Source organism: Lactuca virosa, chromosome 9, assembly GCF_052849685.1.
Source record: "Lactuca virosa cultivar CGN04683 chromosome 9, Lactuca_virosa_CGN04683_v6, whole genome shotgun sequence".
Taxonomy (NCBI): Eukaryota; Viridiplantae; Streptophyta; class Magnoliopsida; order Asterales; family Asteraceae; genus Lactuca; species Lactuca virosa.
The window spans coordinates 189828037-189845719 of record NC_136434.1 but is presented as its reverse complement, the minus strand read 5'-3'; the positions used below and the strand labels follow the sequence as shown (position 1 = coordinate 189845719).

Here is a 17683-nt window from a genome sequence, read left to right as displayed (position 1 = left end):
CCAAGGCTCTGATACCAACTTGTAACATCCATAAATTTTACGCCAAATTTAAACTTTTTCGATCATAAATATAAACCAATAGCATCGTTTACAAAAATGTTTTCAAATCAATATTCATCAGAGTGTCCCAAAATCATAACATAAGGATGAGGAGCGGTACGGTCACGCCTTCGCCTTGCCATGATCTCCTAAAGTACCTGAAACAATAAACTGAAACTGTAAGCCCGAGGGCTTACTAAGCTACCCCCAAAATACCAATACCACACTGACAATGCCATATCAGTAACAATCAATCAATCAACATGCATACTTGGGCATCGGTCTGACTGGACCGCCTTACTGGGCCTACAGTCTATCGAATCTATCCCGAGCCTTCGGCATGACTGGTCTGCCTCGTGGGCCTGCAGTCTCCCCGGACCGCTCATAGGTTATGTTGGCCTTCAGCATAAAGCAGGACCGCCTCAACCCAAGCAACAAGCAATTAACCATGTGCGCATAACTATCATATACTGGCATATACAAATATCAAACATATCTATCACACTGATCATCAATCATAGAATTCTCTCGTAACTAGAGTACCGACCTAGCAGGTCACTAACATACCAATCCTTACGGATCATAAGAGCATAACATACTGTCTACCCTGACTCCGATCTAACAGATCATAACCACATGTAGCATACCATAACAATAACAACTATAGGGTCGGCCTTGGTGCCGTAGACCCTATCGATATAGTGAGGACAACTCACCTTGCAGATGTCGACTCAGAAGATAAACTCCAACTCTCGTATCACTTGACACAGGCTCCACCACCTATGATCATAGTACAATATATTCATAAGTCCTTAACCGTATAAGGTACTCCATAACCCACCAGTCAACCCCTGGTCAAAGTCAAAGTCCTCAGTCAAGGTCAACAGTCCATGTTGACCCCAACTCGTCGAGTACCCTCGGCTACTCGCCGAGTTCCTTCAAGCACATTCCAACTTGCCGAGTCATCGGGGTGACTCGTCGAGTTCCTTCGATTCTCGATCAAACTTTAAGGCCACCCGTCGAGTTCCCTCCTCGCAAATCGACGGATACACACGCATACATATCCTAGGGAAAACTCATCCGACTTGCCGAGTTGTTCATCAACACGTCGAGTCTTATGGTAATCTTCATCGGACTCGCCGAGTTGTTAATCCAACTCGTCGAGTTCACGACCATCTTCATGTCACTCGCCGAGTCAACCCTGCGACTCGCCGAGTCCATTCAGTCCTTTTTCCATATAGACTTGCTTTGAGCCATGCAGCGGCTCCAAATCACAGATCCAAGCTTCTAGGGCATGCTTATCACGTAAAGTTGCAAACTTTACGTGCATGCATGGCTATAAAGGCTCTAAATGCCTATTTTAAGTTCTTAATGGAGCTTCATGCTCAAGAGGTACCTCAATCATGACCAATATTGTAACTTTATGCTTCTTGAATCCAAGGAGGGTCCAAATCTGAAGTTACAACCTCAGATCTAGCCCATAGCTCATCTTTCCAACTTAATATCTCACCAAAAACCCTAAAACTCAACCAATAGAAGAGATTCACAAGGAAAAAGGCGATTTGGTTACCTCCAGAAGATGATAACTGAGATAAGTGTTGATTCCCACACTCTACTTGCTCCAATCTCCTTCTCCTCCAAGCCTTGTCCCTCCAAAGATCCTCTTTTCAAGCTTCAAACACACAATGGCACACACACACGCATATTAGGGTTTTAAGGAGCTCTCAAAGACTGCAAAGAGGCCATAGGAGGCTGAGGCTCCTTTAAATAGAGGTGTAAACCCCGGGATTTAGGGTTTCATCTGTCAGCTCCTACTCGCCGAGTCCCAATATGGACTCGTCGAGTAGGTCACTTAACATGCGATCCCACCCCGCTGCTACTCGACGAGTAGGTCAACCAACTTGTCGAGTAGAGCTTCACCCAATAAATCTTATTTAAACAATACCTGAGAATCGGGGCGTTACACCTACTTCTTTTTAGAACCTGCAAATCAGAACAAATGTGAAAACCACATCCTGTATCAAGGACCCAAGAATTAGCATGTGATGAGTTATTAGACAGAATAGTGTAAATACCTGCAAAGGAGGGCTTGATCTTCCCATCCTTTATGTCCTGCAAGTATTTGGGGCAGCTTCGTTTCCAGTGCCCTTTTTCATGACAATGGAAGCACTCTACTTCCTTTGGATTTGAGGAGGGGGTAGCAGGACCACCTTTGGATCCACTAGAAGAGGATCCAACATGGGACTTTCCCTTGTGGGTATTTGAGGAAGCTTTCCTCTTCTTTCCCTTCCCATGTCCTATTGCCAACATAGGGGCAGCAGTAGTAGGAGTAGGTACAATAGATTTGCCTTTAAAACTGCTTTCAGCAGTTCTCAAAAGACCTTGAAGCTTGCTTAGAGTGACCTCCTCCTTGTTCATATGATAAGTCATACGAAACTGATCATAACAAGAAGTCAAAGAGTGTAGAATAATGTCAATGGCCAACTCTTCATCGAAGTTGACATTCAGCTTCAGCAAGCGGTCCACAAACATTTTCATCTTTTGCAAGTGGGCCGTGATAGACTCTCCATCCTTCATTTTGGTAGTAATCATGGAGGCTATGATTTCATACCTTTCCTGCCGAGCACTTTGATGGTACCTTTCCATCAAATCCTGGTGCATTTCATAAGGCCAAAAATCCTCATAGGACTTCTGAAGCTCAGCAGTCATGGTAGCAATCATAATACATGACACCTTTGTCGCGTCCCTCTCATGGGTCTTATACTCAGCAATCTGTTCGGGAGTAGCAGTGTTTTCATCAATCTCCTTTAGCTCTTTATCAAGTACATATTCTTTGTCCTCATAGTGAATAGCCATTCGGATGTTTCGAATCCAATCATTGAAGTTCGATCCATCAAAGATGACTCTCCCACATAGGTTCATGAGGGAGAAAGAGCCAGAAGGGATTGGGTTGGAAGCATTGTTTGAAGTAGACATCTGAAAAGAAAGACAAAGTTGAGATTAGATAAGGATCCTTAATACAACACCCAAATAAAATATTAAGGCTAGGACCCAACACAATATTCTACAATTCGGAAGAGGGATTCCATAATCTGATTGTAAAATATTTGAAGGTAGGTAAATGACGATTTACCAATTTCCACCATGAAAAACAAAATTGATCATTAAGATTTAAATGAATTGAAATTCTTAGATTCTTTTGAGATTCATTGAACTTTCAATGGCATGTTTAAATCTCGATTATGCCCTTCAATTTTGTGATTGGGATACCGAGATCACAAAAAAGGTGTGAATAACCATGCAAATGTGTTTGGTACTCTTAATATTACAAATAACTTGATCAATGTGTCGGTTAACCACACACGCTCTATTGATCCATGATTAACATCAAGCTACCCTTTGCCAAACTTGCTAGTCCCAAATTAGTGTGCCAGTTAACCACACACGCTCCACTAACAACTTAGCAAGGTGCAAAGTGCAAATTCCATGGGATAACACCATTTTCACATTTTTCCTAAAGTAACTAAGATTCAGAATTTACAAAAGTTTAGTTACTTTATAATATCATTATACTTATTAATGAGGATTAATGTCCTATCTTACCCGTTCGGCTAACGATCCTTCACCAATCAAGGAAGCGGTGGGTGAGAGTGGACACCCATTAAACCACGATTTTAGAGGCAGTAACCTTATACCCCCGTTATAGACCGGCTTCGTGAATGAGGCCTACTAATGGTAAGACTCACTTGTCTTATACATATATATAAGTATTAAACTTTAATATTATAATAGTACAGCGTTCAATTTTAAACTTTTAAAATTCTAGGGTTTGGAATTAAAGTTTCATAAATGAGACTTTTCAAATTCCAAAACTTGAGGAGAAGTTTTAAAATTCTTCAAAACCTCTTGAGTTTTAGAATTTATGATACATAAAAGAGACTTTCCAAGTTCCGTAACTTGAGGACAAGTTATGTAACTCTTCAAGACCTTTGAAATTCTATAACTTATAAAATTAATGTTCCATGAATGATGACTTTTCATATTTCATAACTTGAGGACAAGTTATTAAACTCTTCAAGAAACATTTAGATCAAATTATTAAACTAATCCAATTATTATATAGTTTACCATTTACCAATTTGACCTAGTATTATTCATATAATTTCAAATTTCACAAATAATTAGTTTTTTCACAAAATCAAGTAATTATCTTAAAATTTGACAATGATTATGCTATTGGATGGGGATAAACATTACCATATCAATAAAATAGAATTTTATGAACCAAAACAGTTTGTGGTAATGATCCTAATCCAAAACAGGCCAAAAACTCGAAAATTCTGCCATCTGATGATCCAACTCGTCGAGTCCCATTATGGACTCGTCAAGTTCCATGATGGACTCGTCGAGTAGGCCCTGGCAGAATCCAGAAATGCAGTTTTTTCAGCTTTGAATATTACACAATTGCATCAATATAATAGAAAACACTCATGGCTCTAATACCACTGATGGGTTTTATGTACTCTAATATTCCTATGGTGCACATACAATCCTAATGCGTTGGATCTAAGTTTTCTCTAATTATACATGCAATATTGGTTTCCAAAGCATGAAGCCTATACTAGCATACAAAATTTTCATATATGAATCATAAAACTAGTTAGAAGATTACCTTTTAATGTAGCTAGTAGAACTTTGGCCTTAATAGAACTTAGCACCCCAAGTGTTGTGCCTCAAACAAGTTACAAACACCAATAAACAAGTAGATGGATATGAGAGAGGTTATGGAGACTCAAAATCGGATTCTTCTTCTTGGAATGCAAGTGGTAACCGATTTTAGGCTTAGAGTTATATATATATATATATATATATATATATATATATATATATATATATATATATATATATATAACCGATTTTAGGCTTAGAGTTATATATATATATATATATATATATATATATATATATATATATATATATATATATATATATATATATATATATATATATATATATATTGTAGAATTCCAAGAGTCATGAGTAACCCTAATTCTTACACTTAAGCTTATGATCCATGCATTTGATTTGGACTAATACTTCATGGAGTAACCCATAAGCTTATCTCATCACAAATCAATCATGGATCACTAGCCCAATCCATATGTACCAATTTAATTAGTCTCTTTTGATCACTAAATTAATTCTAAATTAATTCTTGACTAATACTAATTAAATAATATGATTTCTCAATTAATATATTATACTTATAATATATTAATAAATCACAAATAACCTCTTTCTCAAATATCCATCTATCAGATTGTTCTGGTGAAGGCAACCCGAAATGGACCATGCTACTAACGGGTCAAGTACATATCATTTATAGTTATGGGCTTAGACACCTAATCCAACAACCACAACCATCAAACTTTGTTTCAAACCAGAGAATGGGACATAGATCTAACACCCTAACCTCTGGAGTTGTCCAAACTCACAAGAGAAGATTCATGGACCAAGAAAGGACTCAAAACCAAACCCTAACTCAACTAATCATAAACAAGAGCAAGGTATGAGATTTTTACTTCCACAAGCTTCCCAAGATGCTCTAAATGCAAGGTCCAAAAGCTTTTCCCACGTTCAAGGCTTGCTTCCACTTCCTTTTCCTTGCTAGTTCACCAAAAATGAGATATTTGAGGCACTTTCAAGCTCAAGTGGCACACACAAAGGTTTTAAGGTTTTAAGGACGTTTGAAAGTGATGGAGGCTAGTTAGGGTAAGGTCCAAATGACTTAAGAACGTTTAAATAGATCACAAGTCCGATTATTAGGGTTTTAGACCTCAACTTCGTATGCCCTGCGTACGAGCTTGTACGCCCTGCATACGAGCCTAAGTCACTCGATGCATTCGCTCACGTACGCTAAGCGTACTCATATGTACGTCCAGCGTACAAAGGGTCCTTAAAGCCACAAACAAAATACTACAAGGGGGTTAAATGGAATACCTGGATTTTTGAATGTTACAACTCTGATTCCTCCTCATCCTCCTCCTGATTTTTGTGAATTACTACCCTCACTCCCGTTACCATCGAAGCTATCATCAATAATATGAAGATTTAATTCATCAGAACCAAGATCATGAGTTAAAATCTAACCCTCAACAAAGTCAGAAAAAAAGAAGGGTAAGCGAGTTCCATCTGCAAAAACAAAACAATTAAACAATTTGAAGAAACATAAACAAACTGTTAGCAACAAAATAAAGGAGTACCTGGTCCTCAAACAAACAGTGAAGGAACTACACCCATCTGCAACTAATAGGGGCTCATACCAGTCTGACCCAACACCACCTCAGGGAAAATTTTCATCATAACATTCAGGCGAGAGATCATATCTATATCTTGACTTAAATCAGGAGTTATATCAGGCTTTTAATCAATAATCGTACCAGGAGCATGGAATTCATTATGATAAGGAAAGCGAGATGCGTTTAACCAAAAAAATTCAGTATTCCAATTCTTGATAGATTCAGGGAGGCCATCAATAAAACTCCGCCCCCTAGAAAAAAAAGTAATACCAAGCGTCATTGATACAGATGTGAAAGAAGTACTAAAACAAAATCGACAGTAGTAACAACGACAGAGGCATGGCAAAGCAACTTGAAGAAAACAACATTCAAAATAGATTTGGGCTTCAACTGAAAAGTATGGATTATATACGACTCAAAGATGACACCAAAAAAGGAAGAAAGAGGAACACAAAGGCCAACGTCAAAGTAATAGAGATAAACACCTACTTTACCTGATGGCAAACGGTCAATAACCGTTGTAGAATCAGGGAGAACGGCTATATTTTCCTCGACAAGATGATATTCCATAATAATTTGGTCAAGACGTTCGTGAGTAACGGAAGAATGAACCACATGCATTTTCGTAGGAGACATATTCTTAGTCTAAGCAAAAGAGAGAATCAGGACAAGGAAAAATAAAAAAGAAAAAAAGGGAGAAGTTATAAAAAGAAAAAATGACAGATGGATGTGACAAGCATTTATTGAAGAGGATGCGGGAAAGCCAACCGTTTCAAAAAACAATCAAGTAGCTAGAAGCACGGATGCCTAGGTGGATGCAATACCATGCCCAACGTTTGATTAAACAAGTAGACCTGACAACACCTTTTAAGCCTAATTATTATAAACTATTTGGCAACAGTTTAGAACAATTAGGCGGGGAGCTTAATGGGGTATGGGTGCCAGCCCACGTAAAGCCAGGACGGCCTAAGAACCTGATTTGATGAAAATCCATAACCATCAAATAAGTGTGGGTCGGTAGTTAGCCCATTAAGATGTACTGACCACGTACACCAGGAATCATCCTACCTTCTGTACATAACCTATAAAGCAATATCCCAGTAAACACAAAAAATGCAACCTTATTTTATTAAAAAGGGTCTTACCCTTACAACATTGGGACCAAAGCAAGGCCCGAAAGAGAAGATTGTTGACTGGTTAAAACCTCAACTATAAAAACGAACCACGATCTCTCCGAAAAGGGCATGCAATCCTTAGCAATTTACTCAAATCATGATCCAAAATATGACATCTAACTTTGGCATCAGAGAGCAATATAGGGGTCTCATCCCCGGTATGGATTTCTAACATAGCTTTGTCAATTATGTGTAGCGTGACATCTGAAGTGCTCATTGGAGGAAGCCTACACCGGGGTGGCCAGCAATGCACCAAGATTTCATGTAGCAACAATTGTAATACGCCCTCTACTTTGTATATGACATTTTCTACCCTTCTACTACTTAAAATATTTTATAACAATTTAAAATACTTTGTAAACTGATATTTTTCACCGCTCTACTTTCCAAAATGTCACTAAGACCCATTCAATATTAAATTCATAAAATGTTATTTTCAATCCCTCCACTTTTCAAACATTCTTGTTTTTCCGTATTATATATGATATCATTTTCCTTAACAAATTTCATTTGTAAACTTAGAAAAACCTTATTTTACATGCTTATTTTTATATATGTGTCGATATAAGTTTAAGGTACTCAACATTTCAATGTAAATTTAAAACTTTCGTTCGCTAATTTAAAAAGAAAAACTTACTTGTATTTTTTATATACGTGTCAATATCAATTAGAATTTGTGTACGTTTCGATTTTTTTCTGTTGTGTTTTTACATTTTCGTGCTTATGTTTATATACCATGTCTTATGTATAAGTTGGGTCACATATAATATGTTTTTGGTTATTTGAACATTCGTTCGTCAACTTAAAAAAAATAACTTAATTATTTTGTGTATTGTCGGTATAAATTCGAGTTTTTTTTACGTTTCGACGTAATTTTTTTTTTTTTTTTTTTTTTTGCATAGTTGAAAATATATATTATAAATTTAAATATGATTCCTACGTATAAGTTTGGCCACAAATAATGTGTTTTTCATTCGACGGTGAAATTAAAGTTAGTCAAAGATACGATCATTCATATTTACTTTCTAAAAAATAAAACAATATTTAATTTTTATTAATACAACGGTTAAAATTCAACTTACATAATGGATTTATGCCCCGACAACACACACGAAGGACAAGTTCCCAGTTTATTATTAACATTGAAGTCTTTTTTTCCCAAGAAATGATTTATCTTTTTAACAAGAAGATAATGTATTACCAAATGCGAGTACTTTGAATATAAATATAACAAACTGGACACTTTTTTTTAAATAGTTAAATTAATACTAGTTAATATTAAGTGGAAAAGAAATTGTTTTTTTTTTTTTAAATATAGCGTGCATCATCAGTTGGTATTAATGGAAACAAGTGGCAAGAGGGGATACAGCGTGCATGGACGTTGCAGCCACGACTGCAAACCGGCCACGTCTACTCCATTATCAGGACCACCGCCCACTCAAGAGGCCATGCTTGTTACACGTCTTTTTCTTTCTTTTCTATTTCTCTTTTTTAAACAAATACAAATTTTAGTTTTTTAATTTCTTTAAAACTGCTAATATATATTTCTAAGCTATATTTTTCTGTCAAAAATATATGAGTGACAGATATATTTCCATCAATAACAACTGATGCGTTGCAAAGTTTTTAGTAGTTTATATTTAAAAGAATAGTGAATTTTGTATTATATATATATATATATATATATATATATATATATATATATATATATATATATATATATATATATATATATATAGGGTTGAGATCGGTTGAGAAGTCATACTTTTCCGAAAACCCGAGAACTAAAATTGGAGCGTTGGATTAAAAGTAATTCATTAAGGACATAATCGTCATATTACCAATCTCATATAATGTTTAATTTTTTTGTGTTATTTAATATATTAATATAGATGTCTAAAAATTTGCATCATAAATCAAATTTTTAGATTTTTCTAAATATAGTATTTTTCGTTTTTCTAAAAGAAAATGCAAATTTTTTAAATTTTTTACAGAAAACATGAATTTTTGAAAAAAAAATTGAAATTTTGTTTTTAAAAAAACTGCAATTTTTTCAAAAAACTGCAATTTTTTTAAAAAAAGACTGCATTTTGTTTAAAAAAACTGCATTTTCTTTTAAAAAAAACTGCAATTTTAAATAAAAAAACTGCAATTTTTTTAAAGAAAGTTACATTTTTTTTAAAAGAAAACTGCAATTTTTTCAAAAAAACATTGCATTTTTTTTAAATAAGTAAATTTTTAGGTACATATATACATATTTTTTTTCAAATGCATATATGTATATTTCTTATACTATAATATTCGTAAGTAAATCACAAAAAATCTCATTTTTATTAATTAATATATAAACATAATAGTACAAGTACTTTATTCGACACAATAAATATAAAAAATAAAATAATGTTACGAATTTCAAAGCGTTTTCATATCTTCGTGGCAATATTTCATTATTTTCTTCAATTTATCATTTTTCACCTCTTCAATATTCACCACAATTTCTTCCAAATCTACAAAGAAATTAAAAAAATGATTGATGCAAAAACACTCTAAAAAATACATATGTGATTTTCATGTGAATCATGTAATTCATATATGATTTACATGTGATATACATGTGAATTACATGTTATTCATATGTGAATTACAGGTGAATCATGTAATTCATATGTGATTCATTTGTGATTTACATGTGAATCACATTAGATTTACATGTGAATCACATGTAATTCATATATGATTCACTTGTGATTTACATGTGAATTACATGTTATTCATATATGATTCACCTCTGATTTACATGTGAATTACATGTTATTCATATGTGAATTACATGTTAATCATGTAACTCATATGTGATTTACATGTGAATCATGTAATTCATATGTGATTCACTTGTGATTTACATATTAATCACATTAGATTTACATATGAATCACATGTAATTCATATATGATTCACTTGTTATTTACATGTGAATCACATGTGATTTACATGTGAATCACATGTAATTCATATGTGATTCACTTGTGATTTTCATGTGAATCATATGTGATTTTCATGTGAATCACATGTAATCAGAAGGCTAAAAATGTAAAAAGTAATGATTTACTTGTGAATCACATGTAATTCATATATGATTCATTTGTGATTTACATGTGAATCACATGTAATTCATATGTGAATCATATGTGATTCACATGTGAATCACATGTGGTTTACATGTGAATCACATCTAATTCATATAGACGTAATTTATATGTTCACTAGTGATTTACATGTGAATCACATTTAATTCATATGTGATTCACTTGTGATTTACATGTGAATTACATATGATTCATAAGTTAATTACATGTGATTTACATGTGAATCACATGTAATTCATATGTGATTCACTTGTGATTTACATGTAAATCACTAGACACTTATAAGATGAAAATATTAATAATACGAACATGTACCAATGAAATAACAGAAGAGGCTCTCTCTTCCAACTAAACAACATCCATTTCATCTGTTAACATTGGATTAATGTCATAAGCCTTGACATTCATTTGTAGATGAAAATATCAAAATGAAACATCATAAATCATTATATCAATTTAGATTTAATGACGCAAAAAACACTAAAAGAGTGTCATTAATACTAGTTAGTAAAATTCAAAAGCTTAAGTTAACATAAGAATGTCAAACAGACCATCTATATGAAATTGAACGAATGAAAAAAAAATGGATAAAGACTAGTGCCACCATGAAAATGAAGTGATGCTAATTGCCGAAATAGTTGAAGAAACTGACCATGATAGGTGACTTTCTCAGCATCCTTCTTTAACAAGACCAAAGTTGGGCGTTTGACATCAGGATTGATGTGGAAAAGCTTGGTTGTATTAGGATCTACAGTTTGATAAAAGTTAACATCATCATCGAGCTTTGAAGCTGCAGCAAGTTCATTGCTTTCCGGACCCTATAAACAGAACAAATCATACAGAAAATGACTTTGATTTGAGGGTCAAAGCCTCAAAGATGGTAGCTGTATATAATATTTATAAGAAAATTGTAAACGGTGCAAGATATATGGCTATAATATACCACCAAAGAGTTGAGGTAGGCTAAAACAACTTTATCCTCTGATGTAAGTACTTTCTCTGCATCTTCTTCAGTGGTTATGTTATACACAACAGGTCCTGTCTTTTTCTTTATCCAAGTTACTATAGCATCTCTGCAATGTAGAACAACAGAAAAGCAAATTAAATTCATCGATCCTATAATTTCTACACGCAAAATCATGATTCAAACACTGAAATGGAGAAGGAGAGAATAACTTGGTTCATTGGCCAAAGTAAGGCTTGTGAACACCATTAACAAAAAAGAGAACAGTAGGAAACCCTTGCACCTCGTAAGTCTCATCTAGGTCATTCTCTTCTTGTACGTCGACTTTAGCAAGCACCACCGGCTGTCCTTTCAGCTCTGTGGCTGCAGCGGCATACTCTGGCACGAGAGCTTTACAATGGCCACACCAAGGAGCGTAAAACTCATCCATCACAAAAAGGTTACTCTCCACAAAGTCAGTAAAGTTTCTTTCGGTCAAAACAACAACTTCCTTGTCATCAATTGACTCGGAGAAGTCGTCATCTTCCTTGTAATCGTGCGAGGGTACTTCAAAATCGTCGTCTATGTAGTTGTAGTTTTCGAAATCGTCTTCGTAGTTGTAGTTTTATAATGCTAAGAATATCAACAGATCTCAAAGTCATGAATCTCGACATTCTGTTTCTCGGTCGTAATCAATCCATCGCATTTGCTCGGTGATGAGATCTCGCAAAAATTGTAAATGATTATTTCTAGATATCGACAAAATTGTAGAAGAACAGAGTCGGCGCATTCATAATCGGTCGGAGATGAAGATCGATGAGGAACAATACCTTCATATTTGGACGACTTGACGTTGATTTTGGGGAAACCAACAGACCTGATGAGCAAATCATCTACAATAGAGGTGGAGATGAAGAGAAACAGTATATTATCCGATACCGGAGAAGAAGTCGATCAGGGGAATAATTGGAGAAGAAACTCACTGCGGGGATGAGATTAGATCGTGGGTATAACACAGAGAGAGAGAGAGAGAGAGATAGACATTTTAGTTTCCTATAATACCCTTAGTTTAATTTAATTAAGATACCCCTCGCATTTTAGTTTTCTATCTATTTACAAAAAATTCCACTTTACATCTTGACCCTTGTTTTTTTTTATCTGACGCTCCACCTTTAGTTCTCGGGTTCTCGGGAAACTATAGGTTCTCAAATGATCCTTCCTCTCTCTCTCTCTCTCTATATATATATATATATATATATATATATATATATATATATATATATATAGGTTCAATAAAAAAAATACATAAATAGGACATCATATGTTGGAACCAATGATCAAGCGATATGTGTTTATTTATTCATAAGTATTGTATTGCATAAGTTTTTTTATGAAGTTTACAGTGATGTTTTGTTATGCTCTCATTAGTTCCAGTATTGCCAAATCATGTTTTATATATATATATATATATATATATATATATATATATATATATATATATATATATGTTTTGGTCAAAAATCGATCAAACGAAGATCAACGAAGTTGTATGAGAGTCTATGGTGTTGTAGCTAATATAAGAGTCAAACTGAAGTTAAAATGACAAGAGTGGTTTACAAGGTAAACTCTTGATCCTTGTTAGTATCTCCGGCATAAAGCTTTGAGAGGTGATAATCATCACATGCATTGTTTGATTTTATTGATTGAAGAATAAATTACAGAGATAAGCTTGATAATACGATTACAAATGATAAAGTGAGTCTAAATGGGTAAGATGTTAGAGAATTGTGTTCGTTGTGTGTGTTTTACAGGTGTATATATAGTCTGTGTTAAGTAACTAATTGTCCGATATTTCCACGATCCTTTTGAACTAGTATTTGCAACGTGCTTTGACTTCGTATTTCCGGGTTTTAAGCCTGGTTGAAGTGATTCTTTTTTGTGAATGAGTCTTATGTTGACCATTTCTGCACATGTGAGAAATAAACAATAAATATAGTCGTTAAACTTGTTAGGAAATAATAATGGAGATGTTCAGGATCCTAATGTATGTTCGGGATCCTAAAACTCCTTTAAGATTCGGGATCCTGGATAGGATTGAGGATCTTGGCCCTAACAATTGGTCCCGAATTATACCTACAAAATATTTGAATTAATTTCACGTATCTAAAGTGTATAATTTAATTACTTGGAAATAAAGGGTTTAAAATTCAAACTCTAATGGATAAAATTGTATCCGTTCAAAAGATACGATTATGTTGTCAAATCTATTCTATATCCTCTGCGATCCACATAAATAGGGGTTAATGATTATCGATCTTCTATTACTTCTTTTAGCTCTCTTTCAAGCGTTATCAATTATCTTGAAGGTAAATTTCTTGTTCATTTCTTCTCATTTTTCTTGTTTATGATCATGGGTAAAAAGATACTTCGTTCTCGCTCGAGCATCCTTACTCTTCCTGACGAGGGCTTCATCGATCAAAAGATCTTGTCTTACGAGGGGACTTGCTCTCTTCATGATAACGACAGTGAGTCCTTGAAATCGATCAAAGCTTTTCTTGTCGACGTCATTTTGAAGCCTTTTGATGTTAAGGCCAAACATGCCTTCATCTGTCCTACTTGGTTTTGTTTCCTGAATATCCATTCTCCTTGGGCTTGACATACCCTTTTTCTGGCATATTCTCTGAGTTCTTCGAAGTTACAAAAATTTCTTATTCTCAAACTATGGATGTGATATGGAGGATCCTTTTTTGGATCGATCAGATGAATCAGTCTAAAAACATTGACATGGTGTTAGTTGAATTGGCCAATGTTTATGATCTTCAAACTTTTGGATCTTCTCATTTCATGCTCAAAGTCAAAACCAACAAATCACATTTAATTTTGAAAACAAAAAGATGGTTCCGAGAAAGAATAGTTTTTCGTTGTGAAACACAACTCTATCCAATGATTATCTCCTACTAATATACTGGGTTAAAAAGGGTAGGATTTTATTTAAATATGATAAAGATCCCGAAATTCACATTTTCTTATTTTGTTTGACGCAAATTTCAAGTTCGAGGAAATTGTTCTATCTGTTGAAGATACTAAGGAGAAGATTGAAAGCTTTCTCGCTTTGCCTGAGGCTGAAAGATCTTGCAAGTTTGACCATTCTAGCTTCCAAGAAAGTTCTTCCACCACTGCTCTGATGTCTACTGGTAAGGATCCTTCATTTTAATTTTTTCATTTTGGGGATCTTGAACTGATGAGGATTCTTTGTAATTTTCAGGATCCAAGGTGACACATTCTGGCGTTCGCTTCTCCCTTTTGGAATATGATGAGGACATGTCTAGCGGTCAGCCCATGGCTAAGAAGGAGAAGATATCCTCCTGGATCATGCCTTGAAGATCAAGGAGGTGATTGTTGAGGTTAAGAGTAGTGACGTCGAATCCATTTGGGAGATGAAGATTAAGTTGGTGAAGGATGTCATGAACGTAGGATCTTGGAATGTGTCCGGTTGGCATGAAGTCCAAGCCAAACTGATTGGAAGGCGTGTTAATGCCATTTAGGATCATACAGAGAAGAAGAAGAAGAGATAGAAGGAAGAGAAGAAGGAGCCATAGGATACCTTGGCTGGGGGTGATCAAACCTTGAATTATGTTTGATTAATTTCTAAAACAATTTTAATTTTTTGGTATGTAAAATAATATTTTCTTTTTTTGGGTTAGAGGAGAACCCCTTTTAAATTTGATGCTTTGGTTTTTCTTTTTTCTTGCGTGGTTGCTTTGGTTGTAGAAATAGGATAATTAATTTTTCAAAAACTTTTCGTATTATTAAGATCTTAAAAAGTTTAGAGTTTATACAAACTATTTGGATCTTAATAAACTGAAATAAACAACCATCTTATTGGGATCTTGTAATATCCGGGATCCTTAAATTTTATTCAAAAAATCTTCAAAGTTGTTGCTAAACTTTTTCAAAGAAAATGAACTGTAAATGACAATCTTAGGTGTAAGAATAGATAGAACCTGATGTCAGCTTAAACTCTAATTCATCTTTTGGTCATCTCTCTGAACATTACTTTGGATAGTTTTATCATCTTGAAGAGAGTTCTTCCGAATATGTTTTTGGGAGATTATCCCAACTTTAGAATTAACTAGGAAAATTCCCAACTTAGGTAATAATGGGAAACATCCTACATAGTAATTCACTAGCGAAGATTCCAACTTAGAGTTTTATTGGGGAAAATCCTAACTTAAGAAATAACCAGGAAGATCCCAACTTAAGAAATATTGTCGAAAATATTAGGGAGGATCCCAGCATAGATTATACTGGGGATGATCCAAACTTAGATTATACTGGGAAAGATCCCAACTTAGATTATAACTAGGGAAAATCCTAACTTCAGATAATAACTAGGGAAAATCCCATTTCGTAAGATAACATGATAATGTTATAAACCTTAGAAATTTACTAGGGAGGATCCCAACATAGGATACCATGATAATGTTATAAACCTTAGAAATTTACTTAAGGATCTTAACATATGTTCAGAAATAAAAGGGTTGCCAAGTCACTAAAGTATGAAATGATCCGCTTATTCACATCCCATAGTTAGATATTGTGCGTCCAAGCGAGGTGTAGAAATCTAAGCTCATGAGAAAGAGGTCATTAACTCTTTAAACCATAGGATCTTAACATATGATCAGAAATAAAAGGGTTTCCAAGTCACTAAAGTGTGAAATGATCCCCTTACTCACATCCCATAGTAAGATATCGTGCATCCAAGAGGGGTGTGGAAACCCAAACACGGATGAAAGAGGTTATTAACTCTTTAAACCTTGGAGGGGATTAAGTACCCCTAATCTGAGGAGAGATGACCGGTCTCTATTCATAGTAGCTAGGATCCTTGAGTTTTTGCATGTTGCAAACATTAGATTGGGGTGGGCATTAACCTGGCTAACATCCCTCTGATCCTTAAGTCAGTAGTGTTCTTAGAATAAAAATAAAAAAAAAGAAGGAAAATGAGAGTAATAAGTAGGTGTTTACCTCGACTCGGTTGTGATGAATTATGACTAAATTGACTTACATAAAGTGCACTTCAAGGTGTATAGTATTTCAGGATCTTTTCAAGATGGTTCCTTCTAGGGTAGCTAGCCAATATGCCTCCATTCTTGCTTCTGAATCAATGATATAGGCATCACACTTCTGAGTATGTAGGAAGGTATCTTTCTTCAATAGTATCCTGTTTTTAACACTTTAGAACAAAAAGGTAGGCCCTAGTGTGGTTGCCACAATCCCCTTCATGTATGTCTTTTAGAACTTTCATGGCTTCTTGATCTTAGATATGGACCGGTTATGAATTTCTTTTATAATACTCCATGGATCAACACAAAGCGTGAGATCCTCATCTTGAACGGTTTACCATTTTGGAGATACTCTTGTTGGAATAGTATCCAAGGTCATTAGCTATTGGGTTTGTCAAATTAACCCTTCTCCTAGTTATTTTTATTCCACTCTTTGGTGTCATTAGGTGTGATACTGTTAGAACAAAGTTCTTTTAGGATCGTTAGATTCTATGCAAGCAAACAGTTAAGAATGTAATCAAGAACACAAGAATGGCTTTGAATATGTCGTATGATTAATACTTCAATACCTCAGAAGAGCTCGATTAAGAACTTCGACTGTAGAGGTGTTTAGGGTTACAAAACAATGAACGTAATAATCAACACCGTCTAATGCATACATGCATGCATATTTATAGTATAACCCTATCAGATAAACACGGATGGACAGGCCCAATCCGGATACAAAACATAAAGCCCAAGACGCAACACAATTAGACTCAACAATCTCCCCCTTTGCGTCAATGGGACCGAAAGCTCACTTCGGTTGAGCTGCATAAGTCTTCTTTATTGTTTTGAACACCTTCGGAATGATAGCCAGCAAATGATGACGGAACGTTATGTACCACCGAAGCATGTCAGTAAAATTCTTCTTGTCAGCTTCTGAGTTCTGCTTGCACCGATGTATAATGTTGATGATGTGCTCCAAGCAGTCAGTTGAAAATAAATGTTTGTCAACAAGAGCGAACAAAAATTTGTG

General features: G+C 34.8%; 1 protein-coding gene across 1 annotated transcript; it reads right to left on the bottom strand.

Moving 5' to 3' along the window:
- Positions 1-9891: 9891 nt before the first annotated feature.
- Positions 9892-12579, bottom strand: LOC145141124 (protein disulfide isomerase-like 1-4). The gene is made up of 5 exons (XM_079074459.1): positions 11907-12579; positions 11603-11732; positions 11312-11477; positions 10975-11027; positions 9892-10020 (listed from the first exon to the last, which is right to left on the bottom strand). The coding sequence occupies exons 1-4, from the start codon at positions 11918-11920 to the stop codon at positions 11008-11010; spliced, it is 330 nt and encodes a 109-aa protein (XP_078930585.1). The 5' UTR covers positions 11921-12579; the 3' UTR covers positions 9892-10020; positions 10975-11007.
- Between the last annotated feature and the right edge of the window lie 5104 nt (positions 12580-17683).